General features: G+C 34.7%; 1 protein-coding gene across 1 annotated transcript in view; it reads right to left on the bottom strand.

Moving 5' to 3' along the window:
* FMN2 (formin 2) overlaps positions 1-15439 on the bottom strand; it is a gene marked incomplete at its 5' end in the record, with an annotated part of 156569 nt that overhangs the window by 52271 nt on the left and 88859 nt on the right. Inside the window, 6 exon segments of the mRNA XM_080341260.1 lie at positions 1837-1957; positions 2134-2193; positions 4723-4869; positions 5816-5945; positions 6104-6195; positions 13588-13649. Of these exon segments, the coding sequence (XP_080197386.1) occupies positions 1837-1957; positions 2134-2193; positions 4723-4869; positions 5816-5945; positions 6104-6195; positions 13588-13649 (612 nt within the window).

Here is a 15439-nt window from a genome sequence, read left to right as displayed (position 1 = left end):
AGAAAATAATTTTGAAGTAATTTTGTCCATTCAGCTAAAACTTGTACTCTATTTAAAAAAGGACTGGTATCGAACTTGGTTATTTTGTCTCACTGAAAGCATTACAACAATCAGGCTTCTGTAACACCTAAAATTTTTAGTGAATGTTCTTGTGGTCGTAATTTTTTTAAACAGAAATTATTTTTAACTTAGGATAACACTTGTCTTTGGAAATGAGAGCCAACATAAAGCATTTTGTATCACTCTGAAAGTCATGAATGAGATTGCAGACTAGTATTGAAATTGTTGCTTCATATTCAGGAGAGGATGCAGAAGGAAGTCTATGATATCCCCAAAAAGTTTGTTCCAAAGACAATAGTGAAAAAGTGATGGAGTTTGTAGTTATTCTTCAGTTTCATTAACTACAGAACAGACTGACAACGGAGACTACAGCCAAGGGGTTGGACTGGAAGCACAGAAAGAATTCAACTGTAGTCTCATGGCAGAGCAAAGCGTGTAATTTCCATTTTTACAGAATCCCTTCTTTGATCACTGCACAGTGAGGATTTATTCCATGCAAGATTTATGCCTATGTGCAAATTTCAACCTTGATCTAAAAATATTTAGCCTTTCATCTACATAAAAACATTTTTGGTGAACTTGCGAGGAATAGTACCTGCCCCCATGGATGTTCGTAAACATGTACCTGAATTCAATCACCTTTTCCAATCAAACCTAACCATCTTTGTTCTCTTTGTGCAGGCTTGGAGATCAGCCCTCAGATAATCTGAAAGTTACAAGTAGTATAGAAATAAATTTTCATGGCTGAATTGTGAGATTTTAGCCCCCTAGATTGTACAGGGCAGCTAATGGATGGTGCTGCAGTTCAGTCCTCAGTATGGCACTGAGTGACCTTGATACAATTTTAAATATTATTTCTAAATGTTTAAAATAAATTTTTAAACACCCAAACAGAAAGCTTGATAGGGGCAAGAAGAGAAGGTCAGATACCATTTGGTAACCATGCTACATTTTTGTTGCAATAGAGAACCTTCCGTTCTAGATAGTTCAGAGACTAATTGTAAATTGTAGTTCTAAATCAGCAAGACAACACACATATAAAGGTTATATCCACTGTCTGATTTGAATCCTTCTCTCCAAGATTTAGCATAATGGTACACACCTGGCAAGTCCAACAGAGACTTTTAGCAAAATATATAAGATCGTGGACATTAGCCATCATTTGTGCAAACGGTACCCTTTCTTAACTTAAATTTAGTGCTTAGTTCCTAGTTATTAAGAAATGTATTGTATCCAATAGTTGTTATTCATTGAAGTCTAGCAAATACATCTTATTCTAACCTTGTTGAGTTCAATTAAAGAAATCATTCCACATGTATGAGAAAAGAAGTACTTCCTTTGCATATCTATATATATATTTTCTTTTTCAGTAAAACCAGGTTATTTCAACTGTCTTTAACAACATGACATATATATTATTTTGTCTTCCAGACAGTATTTGGACCCAATTATCAATGTTTTTTTTTTTCCATGGACTTGGTCCAACACTCTGAAGTTCTTTTTATGGTGAAAGTTCTGTGTAAATCAGTTTAAAAAAAAAAATAACTAACTGGTTTGATGTTGTTTATTTTAATAATCTCTTCCAGGTGATCTAGAGAAAATAATGAATTATTAGTTAAATGGTCATGAAAAAACAAATTAGACTAAACAAAATAGTAACTGAGTCAAAACACACAACTATTTTTATACTATCATCTAATTTCTAAAAATGATACAAATAATAGCAGCAGGGAGAGGTTGGCAGTATGTAGTTAGTACTTAATCTAGATTCAGTACCTCGCAAATCTTTCTTCATTTTGCGAAGATCTTTTTGAAAGTCATCAAACTTCATTTGTGAAGCCTGAAAGAGATCTTGTGGGTCTGGAAGAGGAAAGATGCATTGTTCTTTTCCAGCATCCTGACAAAAGCACAAATGAATAGTTACATAGTGCTCAGTACTTTTTTATACACTAAAATATGTAACTGATAGCAGAAATAATATTTGTGCACATTTCCTCAAGTTCTCCAACAGAAGAGCAAATTTAGTAAGTCGACTTTTAAACTTGAATTTAAAAGAACAATGTTCTCACTCACCTCATCAAAATTACGCAAATAATATGAGACAATGTAAGATAGAAGACTCCTGCTGTTGTCCTGTACAGAAGAGAGTGAAGTTTGTTGTGTTACTGAAACTCACTGAATTAAATAAATAAATAAATAAATAAAAAATTATAATTCAAGTAAATGAGATATTTAGTGTCAAGTAGAGAAAACATATTGCTGATTTGGTGCCTTCACTAAAACAAATCAACTAACCAACACAAAACAAAAAACCACACCCTGAAATACCGTTTAATCATTGAAGAAAATAATAGAAATATATAACACTCATGTAATCCACTCCTGATTTTCAAAATTTATCTGACTGTAAAGTGAATCCTTGCATTTTTAAATTTCCCACAAAAAAAAGGGATAAATTGTTTCTAGGTTGATGTATGCAACTTGTTTGGCAACATTCAAATCTTCTTATTCATCTATAACTATAATCAAAGCAAAGTTAAACAAATAAAGTTGTCTTTCTAAATGAAATATTGGCATTTCTGGGGGAACTTTCTCTTTATTTCCCTTCTGTTATCTCTGTAATGAAGCTTCAGCAGAATTTTTTTTTATTTGAAAAGGATTTTTGGCAGAATTATGTTTTCAGGTAGTTTCAGAAAACTATTTTGTAGGAAGAGAAGATTCCTGAAACTGCAAGGTTAATAGTCAAAATCTTTCCAGGAAATTATGTGCTAAAGACCTGAGTCACCAAACCAAATTTAGTGTGCCTGATTGTTCTACTAAGCCAGGTTCTGAAACTGGTGATATACCTAAAAATCAACCAGAAGGCTAAGCTAAAGATGCCGTAAACACATTGCACTGAGGCTTCATTCACATCATCACTCCCTTGGTTTACCAAAGAAACAAGTATGCTGGAATGAAGTTCCTTCATCTTTTTAAAGGCTGACATGGCTTCTCAACTCAGGGTAAACAACAGTCTGTTCACATTACCTAATGCAGCAGCTAAAGTGCGTATATTTAGCAAGTCATTAGCAGGGAAACAAACTCTTCTTTCTGCCACTTTAAGAACAGCAGATATTGGCAATTACTAGATATAGGTATGGGTCAATTTAAAGTCTCAAGAATCATTCTTATAACCTCTCTCATGCCACTTGTCCATATTTAGATGAGGTTTGTCATCATAGTCACAGAGACTCAAAGATTGTTGTTTCCCTGTAAACAAAAGCAGATACTTGAATACAACTCTAATGTGAATAATCAAAGCCAAAAAAGTGCTGGTAACAATCTGCAGTTTAGCACTGTGCAAGAAACAAGACTGCTTATAATTCTTTTTACTCAGATGATTATACCAGACAAATCTTATATCAACAATTCCTGTGATTACTCATTACTTTGAAGGTTCTGTGGTCCAATCAGAAACTCACTCTGTAATAATGATGTAAATAAAGGATGAATTTTGGGTTATCCTAAATGCTCAGGATGCCTATTCGATCATTTTCAGAAGTGACTATATTTTTTTTTGCTCTCACAAATATTTTATTCCAACTGCTTCCACTTCTGTATCAAACTTTCTAAGTGTAAGGATCATTGTATTGCTTCTGAATACAGGAAAAGTTAGAACAATGCAATGCAGAAGTCAAATACATATCAGATTAGGAACTAAGACATAATATATTTTTGTTTGTACAGTAATGAAAATACACAGTTCATTTTCATGTTTCTACATAAATACATCCAACTCTAAAAGTATGTTCAGCTAAGTAGAGTAACAAAGGACACCACAAAATCATAGAAACACAGAATGTTAGGGATTGGAAGGGACCTCGAAAGATCACCTAGTCCAATCCCCCTGCTGAAGCAGGAACACCTAGATGAGGTTACACAGAAAGGCATCCAGGGGGGTTTTGAATATCTGCAGAGAAGGAGACTCCACAACCTCCCTGGGCTGCCTGTTCCAGTGTTCTGTCACTCTCACTGAGAAGAAGTTTCTTCTCAAATTTAAGTGGAACCTTTTGTGTTCCAGTTTGTGCCCATTGCCCCTTGTCCTATCATTGGTTGTCACCGAGAAGAGCCTGGCTCCATCCTCATGACACTCACCCTTTACATATCTGTAAACATTAATGAGGTCACCCCTCAGTCTCCTCTTCTCCAAGCTAAAGAGACCCAGCTCCCTCAGCCTTTCCTCATAAGGGAGATGCTCCACTCCCTTAATCATCTTTGTTGCCTTATGCTGGACTCTCTCCAGCAGTTCCCTGTCCTTCTTGAACTGAGGGGCCCAGAATTGGACACAATATCCCAGGTGTGGTCTCACCAGGGCAGAGTAGACGGGAAGGAGAACCTTTCTCGACCTACTAACCATCGCCCTTCTAACACATCCCAGGATGCCATTGGCCTTCCTGGACACAAGGGCACAGTGTTGGCTCATGGTCATCCTGCTGTCCACTAGGACCCCCAGGTCTCTTTCCCCTACACTGCTCATAGGTCATTCCCCAACTTATACTGGAACCTGGATGCCCCTTTGACATGCCTTCATAAATTTGACACTACTTACTCAGAAATAGAGACAAAGTAATTTTCTGAGAATTTAACATTCTCAGGTCTACAGGAAAATGAGAAGCAACTTACACTGCTCTTCACATCTTTCAGTTTCGGCAGGATATCTAATCCAAAGCCATCAGCCTGTCCTCGCGTCCTGTTTCCGCCATTCATGTAATTTCCAAAGGCAAGAACCAAACCCAGGACCTGCATAACTCCTGATCCATTTTTCAATGTCTACAAAACAGAAAGAGAAACAATTCTCAGTTCAAACTCATAATAATATTCACTGTTAATACCATTACTGATAAGCAGATGTGTTGATACTGTGTTTAGAAATTACACTTACATAAAGGCTCAAATATGGGGAATTAACAACCTTCTACTGCAACATGTAGAAGTAGAATAATATCAGTATGTAATTTGTTGTGAATGGAGAATGCTATCTCCAAAATGGATACTTAGAAAAAAGAAATAGGAAACCTATACAACATTATCAGAGATGACCTGCTGAGAAAGACAAAATAGCAGTTCATTAAATGATGTTGATATGGTGAATGGTATATTTAATTGAGGAGAGTATTCTGCAATAAGTTCATTAAAAACCCACATGGAACAATTAAAACATTTAATTGATCAAATTTAAAAAAATCTATTTAATGGTACAACAAGTATTTCAAATAGTCTTCAGCTATGAAAATACTGATGAAACCTGCATTTTAAAGCCATGTATTTGTTTTGCATGGGATGACAAAATTCCACTAATCTCTTCTAGCTGGAGACACAATTGCTATCTCAAACTAATTTTAGATAGCAGAGATATTATTGAGTTGCACACTTCCAAAATCCAAGCAAACACAAGGTGGATTCAAGTGGCATTCATTTGGAAAGGAGAGATATAGTCACTATGAAGAGAGAAGATTTTGCTCTAACTAAAGGACACAGCACACTGCTTTCCAGAAACTTATATACTTTGATGGCAAAAACATAGTTCAGTACCAAAAACTAATCTTAAAATTCACTTTGATGTTGAAGTACAATCATAAAACGTTCCATTCTGCTATCCTTCAGATTTAATGAGTACTTTAAAGTAAATAAAGAAAAAACTTTTGAAATATGAGTACAACTTAACAAGATTAAGTATCAGAAATTTAGCTCTACTCTTTCACAGAGCACGACTTACCTCACACAGTTTTTGTAACAATTCAAGTTTGCGATGGATTGAACAAATGCTTTCTGAAAACGTTGATTGGAACAAGATGCAAAATACACGTTCTGAAAAGTTGGGAATTAGTGAGAGCTCATAGAGGAACCTATAGGAGTGATCAAAGAAAATTATAAGGGTCACTGTCAGCACTGTCAGTAGGTACAGAATTTTTTTTTTTCTTTTGTAACATGTCTAGATAGTTTACTATAGCAGGGAAATTTTTCTGAAACATGCAAAATTCTTCTTTCATAAGTATGTTCTTACTGTTCCGGCTTATCCAAAGACTTAGCGTTTTCTTTTTCCTTGGATGCCTTGCTATGCTTTTCTATTTTTTCTAATTCATCTGTTTGTGCTCTCTGGAATAAAGAAAATAAAGTAATTAAAAAATGTTTATTAATAACCTAGTAAAATGACACAGATAAAGATACTCTTGTAACAAATCACATTCATAGATTTTTCTTTTCCTTCTAGCATTTGCTTATGGTTAAACTATTTAGTCCATAGAGTGATTCTAAGTATAAATACATCTGGTGGAAAACAGAACATCTTCCAAATAATGTTCTTGACTACTGGTCATCTGCAAAAGATGTATTAATTCAGCTGTGCACCAAGACAATAATTTTCATTCCTACTCCCTTTTATTTGCTTGTTTATAAAATGGTTGGATCAAAAAATTCTCAGGTTGTATTTCTCTTTCTAAATCTGTTGGGTTGCATTTGAATACAATCTGTTCTTTAAACATATATTTAAACATATGTTAAAAAAACTTAAATGAAAATAGGTTTGTATTGTTTGCTGCAATTTAAATTTTATTCAATTTTTGGAAAACACTATGGAACAAGAAAAAATAGTTGATTTATAATGGAACAATCATACATACCAGAATACATGAGAACTAGGGCATACTTCTTCGGAGTAAAATTATTTTCATTTTTATCTTAATAAGCCAAGACAATTACATGTAAACTGCCTAGTTTCTTGGAGAACCCTGTCGTTCACTGTGTGGTCTTTTCTTCAATATTTCAATCAAAAGAAACAGTGCCTCACGTCTGTGCTCTGGCTACAGAAAATATATTTTTTCCAGTTGCAATACTGGAAAATAGAACAGCATGTGAAGAAAGAATTAAATATTTCTACCTTTACTCCTTTAAGAAAACGTTACACACGTTTTTTAACTTACTCCACCACAGAACTTAAAGACAACAGTGGAAAATTAAGTTCTAACTACTTAAATAATGCCAAAGCAAAAGATCTGCATCTGCATTCTTTCCCGCATGCTTTTGCATGAATAGCAGAAGAGGTATGGAACTCTCTCAAATCATACTCCCCCAGCTCCATCAGCAATCTGAAATCAGAAAGTCAGGTTTGGACAGTTGTCCTGAGGTTGCTGAACATCTTTTCATATGAAAAGGTAGAAAATACTGATGTGAAACAGAAAGATTAAGAGATTGAAGAGTTGCTTAGAGCAAAAGCACTTCAGAGTTTCTCTGATTACTTCAAGAAGTCTGGAAATGACTGCAAAGTCATCTGTCTTGAATACTATACATCCTAATATTTAGCCAGCATTTCTGTGGATGTTCTTCAAGGATCATCTTCTCTGAAGCAGTCAGATCTTATCAATTAAATACTCCAACAGGAAACAGCAAATACTGTAAATATTTTTTTCTTTTTAACTCCTATCAATAGCGTTTGGTCTCAACACTAAGAAATACTAATGGTGGTAGTATCTGTATCACAGATTAAGAGAATATGTGAGGTTTGTAGGGACTGCTGGAGATTATCTAGTCAAACCCTCTGGCACAAAACAGAGGTAGCTAGATCATGTAGCTCAGTATTGTGTCCAGACAGGTTTTTAATATCTCCAAGGATGAAGACCTCACCAGCTCTCTAGGCAGCCTATTCCAGTGTTTGGACACCCTTGCAGTAAAAAAAAGGGTGTTTCTATTTTCAATTGGAATTTCCAGAATATCAACTGCAAGAGGCCCACTACCTCTTTTTTTCATGCTGGGCATCACCGCATCTAGCTCTGTATTCTTTACTCCCCTTCCCCAGTCAGTATTTGTACATACTGATTAGGTCCCCTGAGCTTTCTCTTCTCCAGGCTGAACAACACCAGCTCTCTCAGCCTCTCTTTCTTTGATAGATTTTTCAAAGCCTTTAATCATTGTCATGACCCCTCACTAGACTTGCTCTAATATGCCCCTGTCTCTTGCACTATGGAGGCCATAACTGGACACAGCACCCTAGATGTGGTTTCATCACTGCCGAAAAGAGAAAAATAATCACTTTCCTTCACTTGCTTGATCCTTCCTTGATTTGTGTATATGGTATCATGCCTTTCTCAGTTAACAAGGGCTAGGCTGAGACTAATTTACCAGTTTTTAATTTTTGTATACTGGCAGTGGCCCATCCGTAACACTTAGTTTCCTGAACTCCCTACCCCAGTATCACTTCAGTGTGAGAAAAACTAGGGGATTTATCCTCCAAAGGTACTTTTCTCTGTCAAGTTTCTGTCAAGGCAGGCATAGGACTTACAAGTATAATTACAGTAGTGAATTCTGCTTGTATAATTCTGTCGTCAGGAGAAGGAAGTTTTCAAGATACTAAGATCAGGAAATTGTACAAATTCTTAATCTTAGAAGACTCATCTGGAGAAGACTCATGGGATGAGGACTAGGAAAGACACAACTAACTGCAGTGCCATCGAGGAGAAAGGCTTGCTTTTGGGTCTGTGTTAGGGAGCAGGTGTAAATGGGAGATTTCTTCACTTCATCTAGAACATTCTAACCCAATGGAGAGTTAAAAGAAGAAGAAAGCTTCAATTTCTTCTCAAATCAGTGAAAACTCTCTTGGAAATGGATGAAATCTATAGATTTTAGAAATGGGAAGGATGCAAAGAGAGGTAGCATCGTTCTAGTGGTCATGCTGGCAGATGCACAGACATCAAAGTATGAAAATGACATACATTGTAAGAAGGTTTATTTTATTTATTCAACTTACCCTTAAAAAAGTAATGTATTCAATTTACACTTGTAAATTGTGAGTGAGGTATTTCGAAAAGCAAATGAGTTTTCACACTAAATTTTTTTAAATTAAGTTCTGTTATTTCCGACCAATCCTCAAAGTATATTATCTGCTGCTAAACTTAAAGGAAATCACTTGAAAAGTTTTCATAGTAGTTAAAGACAAGAAAATATTTTAGAAAGGAGTATAAAACTGAACTATTATTTACAAATTCTTTAGAATAACCAGGGAGAAAACTTAGAGGGCTTATCACAGCAATCTATTACATATATGTACATTCAATGTTTCTGTTAATGTTTCTCCACCAAATCCCACAGGTAAATTTAGGCAGACTCACTATTCCTTATTTAAACCATTATTCTCAAATTGTTTGTCCAAAGAAATAGCAACTAACAAAGATACAACAGTGAAGCATGATCCACTCATGGGTAGGCGTGAGCAAAATTCAAGAGAGATGTTTTACACTCTTCGCTAAAATCACACCATTTGAGTATATTGTGCAAGTTCAAAGATTCAAGTCCCTAATTTTGGCTCCAGAGTTCTGATTAATGTATATTTAAAATTACAACAGAAAACGAATAAGGCTGACACACCTCCTGCACAGTTGTTATAATTAAAGATTATTTCTCAGAATTTTTACCAGTTAGCTTTATGCTTAATGTTTATCTATTCACTAATTTTCAGATGGATACTAAAAAAAAAAAAAAAGCTTTTGTTACCCTCAAACGTTTGTGTCAAGAGAATACATTTGATAGATATTTGCCATAAAAGTAATCAATCTGATTGAATTAGCCCCTCTTTGAACATCATTGCTGTTTATTTACTCAAATTTTAGTTATTATATAGCATCATAAATGGAACAAAATAGTATAAAGCAAAAGAATGAGATATTAACTATATCTAAAATGATATAAATCTGATAGAACTTACTGCAAAAAATACACTGCCTTAGTTTAACTTTCCCACTTCTGTCAGACTGTAAACTGATGAACTTTGGTGAGACCAAATCTAGGGTAAGGACCATTTTTCCATTTCACAACATAAATATACATTTCCCAGATACTATTTTTCCTTGCAACAGAACCTTAGGCTCTGAGTTTATATCTGTTTAAATACGCGTAGGTTTTTCAAATTTGGGGTGGATTCTTCTTGGTTCGCTTGATTTCCAAAGTTAGTGTTACACATTTCAAAAGCATCAATGACTTGTCTAAATAAAATTATTAAAAGTAACTGAGACAACAAGGATATACAATATGATAGTTGTTAATAGCAACTATCACATTCTTGTGAAATTGGGTAACGTATAAGAAGTCAGGTACAAACTACAGTCTTTGCAGAAAAACTTTAAGATACTGCATTGTAATTGTCAGTTTAAAAAAAAAAAAATCACAAGTAATTGAGGAAAAGGTTTGAATATTTGTGACACAGCAGAGGCATGTACTTCAGACTTCTGGATGCCTTTTGCTCTTGCAAATGGCATTTTGAGGTTTTTCAAAGCATTGACCTAAGTCTTTTAAAAACAGAAACTGGTTAATTTACCAAGCGTCAAATTAAGAAAGCATACACATTTCATTTTGTGATTTAAATGGATTTGAAAAGGGCAAATCCATAGACCAAAAATAATCCTTTGATACAATTTTTAATCCTTTTTTGATAAGCTTATTTTCACAATATAGTGAAGACATGAGCAGAAGTAGGCTTATTTTTTTCAGTGATATTTTAGCTACAATCTCAGTTGCTAAGAGGCTACCTGTTTCCAAAGTAAACATTCACTTATTTGCAAACAAGTACATTTCTCATCACAACCAATATGGCATGACCACATATAGCAAATTGACAACTCCACTGAATTTTATCTACTTTCTCCCTCTCTAATAGCTGTCACCTGAAAGCGCTGCTAATTAGAGTGTTTATAAAAGCATATTAAGACTCTCCTGTTAAAACTATGTAGCTCTTAATACATAGCTGATTATCAACACATTTAAACAACTCTTTATAAAGCAAACTACACAACCATGTGTAAGAACTACGTGACTGTACCCTTCAGTACTGCAAGTAACAAAGTCCTCTCACTTGATGCTATACCACTTGATAGTACTAAATAAATTATTAAGGCTTCGGTCTTTGGTGGGGTGTGCATTTCTTCATTTATAAAAAGTAACGAAGATGTATACAGTAACTTTGTGGTTTAATAAGACTTTAATTCCTCAGTAAAGAGGTATTTAGCCCTTGTGACTGTGGCTTTTGAAATTACGGTGTGTTTAGATTTGAAGATTGCCCAAATTTCATTCACATTTAAGAAGCGAAAGCAGTGCGCTAGACATACGCAATCAGAAAAAAATGATTACATTCTGTGGGAAGACTGTAAAACAAATGCTCCCATATGTTCCATAGAGATCAAACAGAAAACCTGAGAACTAGTACAGTGGTATTTAAATATTCAGCAAAAAACTCCAATCCAATAAATAAACCCTAGGAACTAAAAATTAAGTTAAGGTCTACAAAGGGGCCAAATGAGGCAAAGTTATCCCCACTTACAACACCACCTGAGTCTGAGAAATAGAGGAGGAGTCAAACATGCCAGGGTCTCTGGTACTACTCATTGCTTACACTTTTTTATTGAACAATATTGTTATAATTAGTGAAGCAATCAAGGGAAGCAAGTGCAAAGTCTGATGCATTTTCACAAAAGACAAATAAAAGTAAAAGATAAAATAAGGTTCAATTTAAGAAATCTTTCTTTCAAGACAAAGCTTTATCAGAGGATCCAGGATTAATATTCAGGTCCTCGTATGAAGCTCTCTCCAGATAAACTGTTGTGGGTTTTTTGGTTAGTGTGGGTTGGTGGTTTTGGTTTTTTGTTAGTTTATTTGGGTGGAGAGGGGATTGGTTTTGTTTTTCTTTCTTCTGTCTTGTATCCAAGAAAATACAGTGATAAACTTGAGCTGATCTGTCTTCTATTCAAAGCAAATAAATATATTACAGTCATTCAAATTTTTTGAGTCTTTCCTGAGATTAGCATACAATATTTTCCTAATTTGGGATAATATTTCTCAGGCTTTTTCTGTAATTAGTGAAGCTAATGACAAAAATAACACAAATGGCATTTAGTGATTTCAATGAACTGGGAATTTGCAGGTAATCTTTTATAGTGGAACTCTGAAGTATATTAGCAATGATGTTAAGAAAGCATTTGAGAAGTATCCTATTAGTATATTAGCCACATAGGAGGACTATTTTTTAAACCATAATAAAAAATAAGTCTTATGCAATATAAAAAAGTATGCAGAAACTGATCATGAGGGCAGTATCTATTCTGTACTTCCTACAATACAATCTCTCACAATCATGCACATGTAATATATAAAATTACTTCAGTTTTTTACATGCCAAAGAATGTATGGTGTGGAACATATCTGTGTAAGGGAGCAGATCAAAAATAATGCAATATAAAAATAACACAGGCCAAGCCCAAAATGCTGTGGCATGAGGATGAGAAGCGTTTGAAGTATAGAGATTTGGGAGCAGTTACAATATGTTTCCCATTTGACCATTATCTACCTGAGCAGTGTTAAGCAAGTTAATTCTTCAGGGATGAAATAAGAGTAGAAGAGCTTCTTAGTTCTTGTCAGGTTTTTGTTTGGCTTTTTTTTTTTTTTCCCCCCATTATAAAGTGGACTAGAACTTATTGTCTCTCTCTCATAAATAACCCACTTCAGGGCTTGAAGAAATTTCATAAATCAACAAATCCTTCCAAAGTAGACCATAAAAATCTAGGGCCTAAAATAAATAAATTCTGAAAGGTGTAAAATTAGTAAACAAATTATCAAAATTTTAATGTGGGAGAAATAAAAAATCCAATACAGTAGCATACATTGGCCTCAACACCATTCCATGATCCACAGCTTTATGTTTCAGATTTTCAGGTTTTTTAGAGGCTAAATATCCTCTTTGCTCTTTCCAAAGACCTCTACGTATTCAGGCAATGTGCTCGGAGAAAGGAGTAGTGCTCACTGGCCTCAGCTGGAGGCAGAAAGATGTTTCCAAGATCCATTTTTTAAATTTTACATGTGACTAGCTTTGTAAAGTTTTAGAACATGTCTGAGTATGTTCTGAATCTCTGATTTTGCATACCCAGTGGTCAAACACTCTCTGATGATTAGTACCAGGCATTTAAAAAGGCCCTGTCAGTTTATACTACCTTTTATTACATTAACTTAGAGAAAACTTTTTCCTTTCAGAGAGTTAAAATTATTTTGGAGGAATCCCTGAAATTATAATAATTAAAGCTACAGTTCCACAAATCGAATGATTACTGTTATTAAAACTTTTTTTTTTTTTTTTTTTTTTTTAATTTAACAGAATTGTTGTATTAGTGAAGTTAGGCAGTAAAACCAAAGACATGGAGTGCAAGGTCTGATACCTATTGATGCGAGACTGCCCCACACAAGAAAAAAAGAAAAGGAGCAAACTCAATTTCTGTTTAGTCATTTAGAAGTTGATTACGACACTTATATTAAAAAGTATGCACTATATAAAACACACGATGACAATTAATACAATTGAAATGTTTATCATTATTTTAATTGTTTTGGGGAGGATAAAGACACTTCAAAATAGGACACATTCTACAGGCTTTCTGAATATTACTGATGCAAACCAAAGATACCTTCACATGGACCTACAGTATTCCTAGATAATATGGACTTCCTCTGAATACTCACATTCTCATAGAGGGCTTGAAGGGTCTCTAGGTCAACCACAGAGTTGTCCAAGTTCACAACAGCTATAAAAAAGACAAAAGAAAAAAAGAGTTAGTTGTCAGGATGATAATCCAGCTGTAAAAGAAAGACTGAGCACAATACCCAGCAATAGTTTTTATGACCTACTGGTCATACAGCTTAAGGGTTTTAACTTTATTAATGCCTTGAATAGTGCCGTTCCTGAGACTATGGGCTAGAAACCTGGTAGAGCCAGGTGTCAAGTGTTAAAGAATTCATGTCTCTCCCTCCAAACACATAAACATGATCCCATGAGTATGGCCATAGCCAGAGATCAGAGATAAGCTTTACATCAGACTTTCACGGTCTGACTGAAAGCATTATAAAAATTTGTAAATCTGCACCACAGCCACACACACACTCACACAACAAAGCCCATTCCTGTCACTGGTTGGCTTCAGTCTTAAACTGATTAATCCATAAGTCAGCCAGTTAACTTCAAGACACCTGACAAGGGTCAAGTCTTCTATGCACTAAGCCGACAGGTTTAGTACAGATACAAAATATGCCTTTCCTGTTCCCAGCCAGTTCTGATGCCACACACATACAGTATCTTTTCAGCATCAAAAGGCAGTTGAACAGAACAGAAAGAGTGCCTTCCTTCTACCTAACTCGGACAAAACAAATCATTAGGAGGGGTACACTTCTAGGAACGCAACCTTGGCTCGTCACTTATATTAGGAACATTTCATGAGGTATAAGAAAAGTTTGTGCAAACTAGTGAAAAATTATTTTCATCTAATACAAAGAATTATTTTTAAAACAGTTCTTTCAAGTTTTCCTCTTACATATTTTTTGCAAACACACTGACCATTCATTTAAAAGCGAGATAAATGCAGCTTTCCTCATCCAGATTTTAAATCTTGAAATAAATTTACAATGTGGCATTAGAACATATTTGATGGTAATAAATTATTTTAATCACAACATAATAGTCTTTTTACCATTTTGCCCTTCATTCATTTGTACCCTTTTTTTGTAATGGGCTCTATATGTGTGTACTTATAAAACAAGTAGAACAATACCCTAGGCAAGATTAAGCTAGAAATTGCAACATTGATCAGAGATAGGAACCCAGCACTAAGCTACTTTATGTCCTATAAATCTATGTCCCTAACTGTCACAGAGAAATTCTGTGTATACCCCTAAAGGCTACAGACAATATAATTCAAGCTCATTTGTTTCCAATTGCCCTAAAGCATTTAGAGATACTACTTTGAGCCTGGGACTCATCACGTTTCTCCTTTCCAGGCCTGAGACACAGTTTTAGTTACAGTATAAGAAAGTTATAAACAAAGATGTGTTGATCTTGATTAAACTAAGCAGGCTACTCTATATCTCTAAACAGGGCATGAAGCTAAAATGCAGGACTAGAAAAAAAATTAGGTAATTATTTAATTTTCAGAAATAATATAAAAAAAAAAATCAATTTTTTCATTTTTCCTTTACCAGAGAGTAAGATAATCTGAAATATAGTGGCTACATAACAGTTAATAGTTCAGGGAGGAATGTGATTTTTGTTTTGTTTTGGGAGAGGGGGAGTATGCAAAAATCTGCTACTAATTATTTGGGATATTTTTAAACTCCATTTCCCCCCCACCTCGAGTGTAAAAATTGTTGCAACAGAGACTTAAAGATACCCTCTCAAAAAGGTACTGTAGTAGATGTCATATTTGATAATCCTTGTTGCCCAATAGGACTATCTGCATACTTAAAAATATGTCAAATTTGCCTTGTAGAACTAGAGAGCAAAATTAACATGCATGTAGAAAGTGGGTCAAGATGGGTTTGAGAG

This window comes from Nesoenas mayeri (assembly GCF_963082525.1).
Source record: "Nesoenas mayeri genome assembly, chromosome: 3".
NCBI classification, from domain to species: Eukaryota; Metazoa; Chordata; class Aves; order Columbiformes; family Columbidae; genus Nesoenas; species Nesoenas mayeri.
Note: the sequence above shows the minus strand (reverse complement) of the source record. Positions and strands in the feature narration are given on the sequence as shown.